Raw genomic sequence first — 12,884 nt, 5'->3', positions numbered from 1 at the left:
AGAGGAGTCACGTCACACGTTTGGTGCAGGGAAAGCACACCATAAGGTGGAATGTGGATTCTAGATTGGGGTGGAAAAGTCTAAGCCCTCAACGCCCTCTGTCGTCCCTCCTCCCCTCACAACCCTCTATATTCTAGAAGCTAGGCAGGACCAAACTCCAGCCATGCCTGATGGCTATAGGACAGGGTAGAGATGAAGATCCAAGCCCAATTTCTTATCTTCAAAGCCTCTGGACAGAATCCTGGTTTCCTGCTGCAATGACACACCAGTTCTACCCATTGCCACACTAATGCCTGGGCAGCGCAGTGAGCCGGGAAGAAAGGGCGGTAGAAGACAGCGAATACGACGGTGGTGATTAACAGCCGTGGGGACTTTGCCAACAAAACTGGTACAACACGGGCAGGTGCAGGGCAAACCGCTCCACCCACAACCGTGTTCCTCGCCTTGGACTCGGATGGAGGAAACGTCTCTGTGCCCATGGAAGCATGCCAGGGGTAGCAAGCGGTGCCAAAGGTCATGGTGATTTCTGTAAGGGGAGGGACACCGGCCAAACAGGATCTGCACTGAGATCCCCGCACTCCGGGCTGGCTTGACTGCTCTTTTTTAACCAGCCTGGGTGCAGTGCCTCCGCTAAGCATTGCCAGGCCAGAGACTTGGAGCTGCGGCTCGAGAGGCAGTTTTCTGGACAGGAAAACTGCAAGGCTTTTGCCTGGGGAAGGTGGGGGGTGAGGGGAAGGAAGCCTGTTCATAGTTGCCCTCAGGAAGAGACTATTCCTCACTCCCACGCTGGCAGGGTTAGCGACTCGGTGGAGCAGGATGCCCAGTCTCCGGGAGGGAAGGAGCACCTCATCGCTCTATTCGAGGGCACTGAAATCCATGCCCAGATTTCTACCTCCTGGGGAAGTCGACAGGTTTAAAGTGGGGCCTGGCTCTTGGCTGAAAGGCCCCGGGGCACACTCACCTTTTCCATCTCGCGCTGAGCGGCAGGGAAGCTGGGATTCAGTGCAAGGCAATGGTGGAACTGCAGCAAGGCGTCGGACTTCTGCCCCATCTCCAGCAGCACCTTTCCTTTCCTGAAATAACCCTGCAGAGGAGCAAAGCAAATAGGACCGAGCCATACAGATTCCCCGTCCGGATTAGTCACCAGCTGGTTGTTTTCTTTTAAAGGGAACCTCATGCCTCTGAGAGGCACGAGCTTGGCAGCCCTAGGAACCCAAGTCCTCATTATATCTGCTCAACAGGCAGCATTAATATAAGTTTGCCTACCAACGCAGACCTTGCGGAACCCCCTAAAAGAAACCCCAAATGGCCACTTCGGCTTCCCTCTGAGAAGCCCCATGAACTGAGCTATGAATCCCATGAATGTCATAAAAAGCCGTGTGTGGAGAAATGTGAACTCCGTACTGCTGCTGTCTCCAAGAATCACAGAAATTACAGATGGAAGAGACAAGAAGGCAGCTAGTCCCGCTGAGCAGTACGGAATGTTTTGGAGGCTGTGTTTTTAACACACTGCCAACATGGGTACTGCATGATATGGCTGGTTTTCTATAGGATAGCGACCTACTACTGCTGCTGGCTCATAACTTTACTCTTTAAGCTCACACACGAGTGTTTGTTCTGTGGTGCTAAAACAGGGGTCAGCAACCTTTGAGAAGTGGCAGGCCAAGTCTTCATTAATTTAAGGTTTCACATGCCAGGAGTAAATCTTACATTTACAGGGGCCCCCGACGGAGCCCCAGACTGGCAGCGGGGTTCAACATTCAATATTTGCAACTTGTCACTTAATTTGGTTAATGTGCTTCCAAGCAAGACACACCCGATGACTGTGTAGAGAGCAAGCGCGTGAGTTCAGCATTAGCAATGGACCATGAGCCCGGCTTGGTAACCAGCTGCACCAGGGCTGCTGGAAGGTGGTGGCATTCAAAGGTTGGATCCTCTGCACAATGAGCACATTTTCCCATCCACTCTCTAGATCTCTGTTGCTGCTCTCTGCAAGCTGTCCCTTTCCCAGACATCCCCCAGGGACACAGGGAAGGGCCACCATGAAAGTTTTCCAAACTATAGGCCAAGGAAGGCTAGAAGAAACCCCTTAGTGGCTATTGCATTTCCCCTGCACTGCCGGGACCTGGCTCCAAATTAACCTGAGCTGAGGGTAAGATATTTGCATCTGGGTGGAAATTTGGCAGTTTTGGAGTCCAAAGAAAATTTGTGACACTGAAAAGAAAAATCCTCTCATCTTTCTGTATAATTTGTATTAGTACAGCCATTAAAGACATAGCACCACATGGTGCACTCCAGCCAAGCAATGCTCAGTGCAGAAAATGAGGGGACAAAGACACCTTTGTGCTCAGTCCCCAGTGTAAATTAGAGCAACCTCAAGGCTGCTGTAATTTACATCCGATTGCCCACAGCCCCCAAACCTCCAGTTCACTCCAGCCATGCTCTCTCTTTTCCTTGATGTGCCCCTGGTACACAGTGGGCTGCAAGGGAAGACAGCACAGAGCCAGCCATGCCCGCTCTTCCCATGGGGACCCACTTATGCTGAGAGTACTCCCTCATGGGGAGATCTGGCTGCCCTTGTGTAGCTGGAGAAGTATAAAGGGGCCACAACGCCACAGAGAATCCAGCCCACACTGTGCAAACACACACAGAGAAACCAGATCTCTCCAAAACCTGGGCAAGTGAGCTCAGAAAAATCAAACGGCATGAACATTTGTCACTGTCATATTATGTAAAAGGCCATGCTACTCCCTTGCTCACAGACGCTGAACGAGGGCCAAAGAAAAAGAGGTCAGCTCCACCCATGGTGAACAAGAGCCTGTGTCATAAAGAAACCATGGGCCCATAGTCTGGCATAATCAGCCAGCTCAGTTTAAGCAGGCAGGCTGGAGACCGAGCTGCCTTTCCCCTTCAAGGTCTGGCCTGAAATCTCTAGCAGGGCGCTGGAGGTGGGAGGGAGCCATGCATATAACTCCTTTTATACTGGGCTTGTCTAGCAAATATCCTGTTGTACCTGGCCTGTGGGGGGAAAGCCAAGAAGAAAGCACCTACTTCCAGCATTTAGTGAGCTACAGGAGATCTCACCATAGAGAAAACAACTCTATTTTGCCTGGCAACATACAAGGGAACAACAACTGTGCCAGCGGTAACAAAAAATGGCCTGGTCCCCTTATGCCTTTGCAACACTAACTATATAAGGGATGAACTTCCTGCCAAAAGCACCTTGGAAAACGCCATCTGATTTCCCAAGAGAAGGGATGAGGGAAGTGTTCCCACCTGTGAGCGTCTGTCCTCAAAGGCTCGATAGTTTACAGCATCACATGACAACACAGAGGCGTCGCATCGTGGTGGAGCATTGCAATGCACAAAACAAATGGTGTGCGCTTGATAGTCTAGCAAGTTAATGCTTGATCCAATACCCATTAGAGTCAATGGAAAGAGTCTCAATTTTTATAACAGGCATGGGATCAGGCCCTAAGACTCATGGGATGCTGATCTGCCCATGAATTTCAGGAAGAGCGGCCAAAAGGCAAAGCACCCTGGAGCTGGAGGGGGGAAGAGGCTTAATGGAGAAGACCCTCTAAAACTGCAACAGCTGGAGAAGGGGAGGGATAGCTCAGTGGTTTGAGCATTGACCTGCTAAACCCAGGACTGTGAGTTCAATCCTTGAGGGGGCGATTTGGGGCAAAAATTGGGGATTGGTTCCGCTTTGAACAGCGGTTGGACTAGAAGACCTCTTGAGGTCCATTCCAACCCTGATATTCTGTGAGTTCTGAGTCCCAGTGCTGAATCCTCATGCACCAGCAGATAAGTTGCTAGGTGCATCCTGTTTGATAACAGATTCAAATTTTGCTCTTAAATATTTGTAGGACCCCCTCCCCATCTCCTTTGGACAGCTCTAACTCTCTCCGGGGCAGGGCAGGGGTTCATAGAAGTGTGGCAAAACAAGATCAGGGAGATGCGTGGGGCCAAATGAAGCCCTCTGGAGAAGCGGGGAGGGAGAGCTCGCCAGCATTTTTAACCCCCTATTTAGAGTTCTAACCGTCCCAGGAATGAAATCCCCCTGTCCCTGTGAGCAGATGGCTACAGCCCCAAGCTCAAGCTCAACATTTTGCACCACATTTTGTTTCAAGGAGCCGTTGTAGCCCACAGCAAGTGCCCCATCCACCTTCTTGTAGCAGAACAAACCCACTAGCCATGCACTGACGCACCTCAAACTCTTCTGGCTCACTCCGGCACACCACCTCCAAATCCTCCAGCGCCTCTGAATACTGCTGCAGGGCCACATACACCTCCGACCGGCACAGCCTCAGCGAAACATCATCAGGAGCTGCAGGCAGAAGCCCTCAGTGCCGTTAATACAAGGTCTGCACTCAGGATCTCCTATACACGGCAAGCCACATTCTGACCTAGTGCAAACAGGTGCAAGTCCTATGGAAATCTCCTGGACAAATGCAACTGGGAGGAAGGGGGGTGTACAACATCAGAAAACAGGTGTCAGGGGTAAGTAGTGTAACTTGCACTGACTTGGCATTGGATGAACAAGGCAAAATAAGCACAGCTTGCACATCGGAGCGCGGAGGAGAGGGTGTAGAAGGAAAGCCAGCCAACAGGATAAAACAGTTGTGACAACTGTTTTGCACACTCATTGTATGCCAAATCGGTGAGACTTGCGCTATGTTATCACATACACTTGCATTTGCATTCTGATCAATTTACGCCATGATTCTGTCACCACTAAATTCACACTGTTGGCCCTAATTATTTTTTGTTAATGACTTAATTTCAGGCCAGGATGCAGAAGAGTCCATAAGGCAATGAATATGCAGGTTAGCACTCTCAGAGTAGAATATTCACATCAGGCACATGACTAAGAGATCTTATCCAGCTAACTAGATGATCCAGTCTGACGTGAGTCACAGATGTCAATATTTTATAACAGGAACTGGTAATGCAAAAGCAGGCTACGATTAAACTAGAGTTGGTCAACAAAGCTAAAGACTATATAATTCCAGACCTTAATTCATGAAAACTCTGAAATTTTCAAAGCTGTTTTAATTCTGCTGGGTTTCCAAATGGGCCCAGTTTTTCATTTTTGATCCACAAATATTTACAAGGATTTCTTTTATCTGCATTACTATATTCCCATGGTTTGGAAATTTCTCAAAAATGATTTTTTTTTCAATTTTGAAATAGACACTTTTCATTTAGGGTGTACTTCTGATTTTTTGCAGAAGCCTGGCGCGTGGTGAATTGGTCCGATCCAGAGTGGTACAAGCGTCAAAAACAAAAGAAAACAAACTGAAAACTGATCAGTAAAAAATGAAAATGATACATAAAACATGAAGAAAACTGTTTTTCAACTGAAAGTTTTTGACCAGTTCTACTTACTTAGGGTATCCCAAGTAAACTACCCACCCTTAGAATAATGAATCATGTATATTATCGTAATGCCTAAGGACCAGCAAAGATTGGGGCCCCACTGTGCTTGGTGCTGTAAAAACACAGAGTAAGAGACAATCTCTCTCCAGAATAGATGAGCCAGACACAGGCTATGGGAAAAGGACAGAATAACAAGCAGAGCAATCAGTTACAAATCAGACTGCTTAGAGACAGGAAATCAGAGCTTCCATTTCATCTAGTCCCTTTCCTTGCTAATGCTGAACTGCTCCCTGGTTTTTAATCTCAGGTGCTTGGTGTAATAAGGCTGAATCACAGCCAGCATCCCTTCAGAGACTATTCAACAATCTATGAAACCTAGGGATTCCCCTTTCCCACCCCAAATATCCAGCCTTCAATTTCCCTTCATTCCAATTTATCCTGATGTACCCAATCTCTTAGCAAGACCTCAACTGAGTGGAATCTGACCATGCATATTAGAGCTGCCTTTCAAGAACAGGACCTATTGGTTCAAAGTTGGGGGGTGAGGTAGGGAAAGGGGCTGTTCTCCAGACATCCAGGAGCAGTCTTTTGGGACACAGCTGTGCTTCTGTGGCTGGAGAAAGAATATAAATAGTCCCTGTGGTGGGCTGTTGCCATAGAAGGCCCAGGGGCGTCTGCTGTGAGTCACTGAGCGATGCTGCTGTGAGACATTCCAAAACAACATGTTGGCTGAGGACCCATAGGCTGCAGGGACACGAGACAGCCACTAGGTCCGTCTGACCAAGTGTTTGCGATTTCCATGTCAAGGAAGATGGATGGAGGAGGAATATGGAACAAAGAGAGGGAATCTGTATCCCTTATTGGCCAGATTCCCAGCTGGTGTAAATCAGCATAAATTCAATGCATCTACACCAATTTACACCTGCTGAGGTTCTGGCTCTATGTTTTCAAGTATAAATTTAGACTGAGATTCCCCAAAGCAGCCTACGGGAGCGAGGAATTCAGTTCTCAATGACAGATTAATTGCAGTTGGGCACCTTCGAAGTTCCCCGCTTTAGTACCAACGAAAGGTGCCATAGTGCCCATTCTACAGACCTCTGCTAGCTCCTGGACAGACGCTTACACTGGGCCTCATCCACTGACCTGGTGGGATCACCTCTAAGGTTTGCCTTTCTTCCAGCACTTCCACTGTGGATTCCAGGGGGACTGCTGATGTCACATGGCCACTTGTTCACTAACACCCCCAATTCTAATTTCATAGAGGTTACCGGATAAGCATAAGATGATATTACTTTCAGACCCTACTGACCTAGGCTGGATTTCAGCCGATGACTTGTAGCTAAAAGGCTCCCTGGGTCAACTGGTCATACCATATATTAATTTGCAGAGGGGGCCACCTATCCCCCAGTGTGCTGGTAATTTTCCTGGCCAAGCAGTCTGTCTATGAATATTTTCTCCCTTTCAGGTTTCAGAGTAGCAGCCGTGTTAGTCTGTATTCACAAAAAGAAAAGGAGGACTTGTGGCACCTTAGAGACTAACCAATTTATTTGAGCATAAGCTTTCGTGAGCTACAGCTGAATGCATCCGATGAAGTGAGCTGTAGCTCACAAAAGCTTATGCTCAAATAAATTGGTTAGTCTCTAGGGTGCCACAAGTCCTCCTTTTCTTTTTCTCTCTTTCAGTCACTCCTCGTGAGAATGTTACATGACTGCTGATGGGTACAAGCTTAATCAATGAGAAAGCCTGGCTGTGAACCCCCTGCCCATCTCTGTAATCCACAGCTGGCAATGCACAGCAGATTAGAGAGAGAAAATACTAATTATACTGCTGGCTCTCCAGCATTCCCAGGAAGGCTCATCTCCCCGAGCACTCCAGATGCTAACTTCGGAATGTGAGGAAAGGCCAGCTCGATAACATCGCCTCCGTGTTTGTGCTGGGGAAGCCGTCACCCTGCAGGGGGTTTACTCGGGTGGGTTTCGTTTGGGCTGCCCTGGTGCGTTAAAGTGAGAGCTTGACAGCAGAGACCCAGAACCAAGCTATAACAAGGGCAGGCGCGTCCTTCTGAGTGAACAGAAACGCAGTGGCCAGGCATCCACCTCTGGAAATTCATTTGTGGACAAAGAATAGTCTTGAGAAAAGAAGACAGAGGAGGGAACTGATGACAGTCTTCATATGTGTGAAGGGCTGTTCTAAGGAGGATGGTGATCAAATGTTCTCCATGTCCACTGAAGGCAGGATAAGAAGTGATGTTAATCTGTAGCTTCAGGTTAGGTATTAGGAAAACTCTCTAACTATAAAGGTAGTTAAGTTCTGGAATAGGCATCCAAGAGAGGTTGTAAAATCCCCATCATGGCAAGCTTTTAAGAATAGGTTAGAGAGGGACGGTCTGGGTTTATTTGGCCCTGCCTTAGTACAGGAAGCTGGACTTGACGACTTCTCGAGGTCCCTTCCAGTCCTACATTTTGGTGATTCTATGATTTTATGACTAAGGGGGGCAAAAATCTGCTGCTTGATGTGAGTGTTAAACTCCCACTCTAAGCTCTAAGAAAACTCAGCCAAGGACTGCTCTGTAGCCAAAGAGGAAAAGGGCCTTGGGCTAAAATTGAGCAACAAACTGGAAACGCTTTCCAAGCAGTTATAGTAATTTAACTACAGATAAGAGATTCTAGCAAAACCGCTCTGAAGAAGACACGCTGCTGAAATGTTAGCAGCGCTCTCTTCTCCATAATAAAACAATCGTAAGCGCTCTGAACATATGCTCTGGTGGATTGCTCTGTAGAAGCCTGAGGGTGTTTGGGGTGTGCAGCGGATTTGGGCTTGGTTTGCTAGGTACGTTTCCCAAGCACACAACACTGCCAGTGTACCTGAATCCTCTGCCGTTCCAGGCCTAGGCTCTGATACAGTTCTGCCAATGAGCCGCAGTCCTGGCGGGCAGACAGCTGTGACTGTGATGGCCAATGAGACTATTTATTCATGCAAACATACCTGTCTTTACTGTAACCTTGCCCACATCCCCATGTGTCTCTTTATCCACCTGTTTCAGAGTAACAGCCGTGTTAGTCTGTATTCGCAAAAAGAAAAGGAGTACTTGTGGCACCTTAGAGACTAACCAATTTATTTGAGCATAAGCTTTCGTGAGCTACAGCTCACTTCATTGGATGCACCTGTTGTGTCTTGTCATAATCCTGGAGAATGAGCTCTCTAGAGTAGCAGTTGCCTTTCCTTACTTATCTGCTCGGTGCCTAGCACAACAGGGCTCTGATCTCTGACTGGGTCTCCTCTCCCGGGTGATAGTACTATATATATAATAGAAGGAGATGCAGCCCCTCCTCCCAATGCTAGTCTTTGAGCCAGGACTGCCAACCAAACTGAGCTGTGCAGTGTGTCTTGTTAAGACGAGAAATGGAAACCACGGTGAAATCACAACTCATTTTTCATTTGGGGCCTGAGCGGAGCTCAGAATCCGGAGGGGAAGAGCTAGGGTGTGACTATTTTGCACTACTTCACCTGTCCCCTTCATGTGTGTGTAAAGACAGAATGCCATGGCCATTAGTATTCACAGGTTTAATGATGCCTACAGATCGTGTTTATTTGCCACGTGCATCGAGACACATGTGAACTTGAGCTTGCAGGGGAAAGTTCAAGATCTGGCTAGATGTTCTTTTTGTGAATGTTCTGTTTTACGTCTGTGGTTGTTGCCTAATGGTATTTCATAATCTTGATTGCCACTATAAGTTAAGGAGAGGTCCACGATTCCCACTGATATACTAGCTCATTGGCAAAAGTGACATAAGGCAACTGATGGATTAACAAAGCACTGCCTTTGGTTAACTGCAAAGTGCTTTTTCATTTCCCTTGAAAATAATACAATTTTTTAAAATGTTGTTTATAGACAGGCAGTATCCATGACCAAGATGGGAAGTTCTTCTGGGCAGGGATTGAATATTTTCTCTATGTTTGTACAACGCCGAGCACCAGGAGACTGGTGCAACAGCAATTCAAATGATAAGAATAAAGACAAGTTGGGGATATGGTAAGCATAGAACCAAGAACCTTTGGAGCACACATATAGTGTAACAAGGATTTGGAACTTTGAACATTTTTCTTACATTTCTTTTGCAGGAATCCCATGATGTAAAATAAAACAGTAATGAAAATGTTAATTAACACACCGGCATGCATTTGCTTCAAGACTGTTGATCAAGCAATGGTGATGCTGAAAAGTGATGCATGCCTTTTGTTAATATGTTGGATAAAAGGATCTGCTCAGGACACAGTGAGGATTTATTAGCCATCAGCAAATTAGTTACATAGAAACACTGCATTCCCAGGTGCTGGTACTATGGTGATTAATGAATCAATATTTGTGCCATGCACTGGAAATGCAAAACTCTAGCTAAACGCTAAGTGGTACTCAGTATTGTTCCTGTCCTAGGAGCAATCCACATTCCCTCCTATGATCAGAAAATACAGGGCCTGATCCTGCCGGCAAACTTCCCCTGGAGGTCAATCCTAAAAGAAGACTGCAGGATCCAGCCCTGGCCCTTGGAGACCTGGGAGAGTAGAGAATTAGCCAACCCTTGGCTAAGAGTCTTTGCCATGGCTGTACTCTCCCAAGAGGCAGCGGTGACTCAGACAGGTGTAACTGTGGGTGGATACAGGGCGATGGTCTCACAACCCTGCTGATGATTTTCCATCTTCATAGCCTTTTTCCAAATGGCTCCAGCCCCTGTGACCAGCAAAGTTGGGCAAAGAACTTCCTCTGGGACTGACACACCGCTGGATGTGAGCACTCTGCAGCTACTGGTCTTCCAACTTCTAAACCAGCTGTTCCCCTCCCATCCTCTCATAAACTCACAGCCCCCCCCGTAAATAATGGCTCCGATTCCGCTGCCATTTACACACATAAAACCCTTTGGACTAGTGGCTGACAGCAGAATTTGCCCCAGCAACTGTACCCTTCGCCCTGCTGAAGAAGATGCCCCTGAAGGAAGAGCAATGACTGCTCACACGCCTGGAGGGAAGCTATATACGTGCAGGTGAATAACGTAAACAGGGCGCAGGGCTTGCAAAAGAAAATATCGGCAACTGCATGACAAGCAGAGGGCTGTCGCTATCTGAACTTTGGAGCTTTGGTACAGATGATAATAAAAGTGCCCTTTTGAAAGTCCTGCGGGGTGGGGTGGGGAGGAATTAAGCCCTTCATCTGCGCAAGCCTGGTGAAAATGAGGTTGGCTTCAGCTGCATCGGTGGGTGACACCGGGCGAAGGCACAGCGTCGTGCGCGGAGCTCTGATGGTGGGGTTCCCATCTCAGCTAATAAAGCGGCTCTTTATTGACGGGAAACTGATAACGAGAGAGACGGTGCCGCCTCAGAAGCAGGCGCGCCTGGCGAGAAGTTACATAACCAGGAACGGGTGGGGGTTCGCTTTGTTTGGGTGCCTGGATCCAGACGTTGACCAGCCTCCCTCCCCACCACCCCCAGACCCTTGACCCCCCCCCCGCCACGCTTACCCAGTTCGAGCCCCTTCTGGGTTGCCCTCAGGGCGGCCCTGTAGTCGCGGCTCCTGAGCAGATCTTGCAGGTGGCTTTGCAGCCGGGCCAGCTTGGTGTCCCGGTCCAGGCACTTCTCCAGCAGGCTGCCCAGCAGGACGTTGCCCTGAACAGCCCTCAAGCCCAGGAGTTTCAACCTCCCCCGGCACAGAAGGCAGCGGGAGGGCAGCGCGTCGCCCAGGCACCGCTTGCAGAAAGAGTGGCCGCAGGAGACGGTCACCGGGTCCCACAGGACAAACCGACAAGCGGGGCAGAGGAAAACTTCCATCGCGGGGAGCTACCGCGACCTTCCCGGGGCAGCGGCGCGCCGCATGGGCGGGCGCCGGGGGATGCGCCCCTGGAGCGGGGGACACTGCGCCCCGGCAAGCAGGGGAGACGGGGAGCGGGGCTGCGCCCCTAAACAAGGCGAGGGGCGCAGCTCTGTCCTGGCTTCTCCTTCCCCTGGCTGCCCGGGACCCGCGCAGGTTGCTCGGGGTGGCCCCTGTCTCCTGCCCCCAGCGCTTTCCTCCGACGCCTGCCTCCTTCTCCGGCTCGCCGGCCGCCCAGCCCCTGCCCGGGCTCAGCGCCGCGCCGGGGGGGCTGCTGCTGCGGGACCCATCCGGATGCACCCAAGGACCCTCCCACGCCCCTTACCCCATCCCCGCCCGCCGCGCCTGGCTGGCTGGCGTGCACCCCCTGGGGGCAGCGGGGCTCGCTCGGGCTCCCCGCGGGTGACACCCCCTCCGCGCTTTTCCTTCCCCCTTCCTGCGTGCCGGGGTCCCCGTCTCCGACCCGCTCTGACCAAGCAGCAGGTTTCCCCGGATCTCCCCTTTCGCATCCCTTCTGCTGCCCTGCCTGGGGGAGGAGGCTGCTCCTCCCACCCTCCTCTTCCCCGGGAGGAAGGCAGAGGGGGGCCAGGTGGGTGCAGCCACTTCCCCGGGGCTGGAGCAGCCCGGCTCCATCCCCGAAGAGCGATTTGTCGGGGGGGGGGGGGGGAAGGGGGTGTTGCCGCCCCCCTTGCGGCTTGCAAACGCTTTTGTTGCTTGCACAAAACTACATTACGTAAAATCTAGAGCAGCCCCCATGTGATGCGGCTCCGGCGTCTGCCCATTGGCGAGCGGCTCAGGCCCGCCCCTGTTGTGAAACGAACCTTGCAGGCGGCATTTCATAACCTGCTCCGAAGTCGGCAGTTTAAAGAGACAAAACAGACAGAGGGTGGGAGAAAATATGCTTTCTATTATCCCTGTTAGCCCGATGGGAAAGTGACACCCAGGGAGATCAAGAGATTTCCTCCAGGCCACACACGAGTCCACACCACAGCTGCGAATTGAATCCAGATCATACCAGTCCAGTTCTGTAGTCAGAAAACCACCCTTCCCCTCCACTGGAATGCAATTAGAAATGTACAGATCCGTAGTCACATGACATTTTTTTTCATATACATTCATGCGTCTCTGTGTGGGGCGTGAAGGCGATATGGTAGTCTGGCTAGCCCGGAGGACTATTAATCTAGTCTTCTGTCATTCCGCAGTACAATGACGTGGCAAAGGCCGTTTTATATAATGCATTCCTGGGGAAATGAGGGCACCCTATTAACTTTATTGTACTCTCTGCGGCTCGGCAAGTCGTGCATTATATAAAGTATGTTTGCATATCCAACCTGCTTGGAGGAGGAGGTTTGTCTGTTCCTTGCGGGCTCCCTGAGTTAAAAAAAAAAAAAAGACTAAGCAAACGAATAGAAAGCATGAGTAAAGGTGCGGAAGCCTCCACCTGTTCCCAAGGCAGAAAAAGGGGGGGCTCTAGGCATTGGCTGAGTTAGATGCAGCCATTGCGGACCAGACCAGAGCGGCTGGGTAATGGGTTGCAAGGGCATGGAACTTGCTCGCCAGATCTCCTGTCTGGATGTGTGTGATGCAGTGGTTTTATACCTGGGTGGACTGTGCCCTTCGGCATTTCAAGCTACACTTCGCG

At 49.9% G+C, this 12,884-nt stretch overlaps 1 protein-coding gene across 4 annotated transcripts in view; it reads right to left on the bottom strand.

Annotated features, from left to right (window-relative positions):
• Positions 1 to 11,919, bottom strand: part of LOC140915533 (LON peptidase N-terminal domain and RING finger protein 1) — a 52,771-nt gene extending 40,852 nt beyond the window's left edge. For all 4 annotated transcript variants that reach the window (XM_073355289.2, XM_073355287.2, XM_073355288.2 and 1 more), the window contains exons 1-3: positions 10,896 to 11,919; positions 4,212 to 4,330; positions 962 to 1,084 (exon numbers count right to left, since the gene is read on the bottom strand). In XM_073355289.2, coding sequence (XP_073211390.1) covers positions 962 to 1,084; positions 4,212 to 4,330; positions 10,896 to 11,202 — 549 coding nt within the window. In that variant the 5' untranslated portion in view covers positions 11,203 to 11,919. The remainder of the gene's footprint in view (positions 1 to 961; positions 1,085 to 4,211; positions 4,331 to 10,895) is intronic.
• Positions 11,920 to 12,884: the final 965 nt, after the last annotated feature.

The sequence above is a fragment of the Lepidochelys kempii genome, chromosome 8 (genome assembly GCF_965140285.1).
Source record: "Lepidochelys kempii isolate rLepKem1 chromosome 8, rLepKem1.hap1, whole genome shotgun sequence".
In the NCBI taxonomy this organism is placed as follows: domain Eukaryota; kingdom Metazoa; phylum Chordata; order Testudines; family Cheloniidae; genus Lepidochelys; species Lepidochelys kempii.
This window is presented reverse-complemented; position numbering and strand designations above follow the sequence as displayed.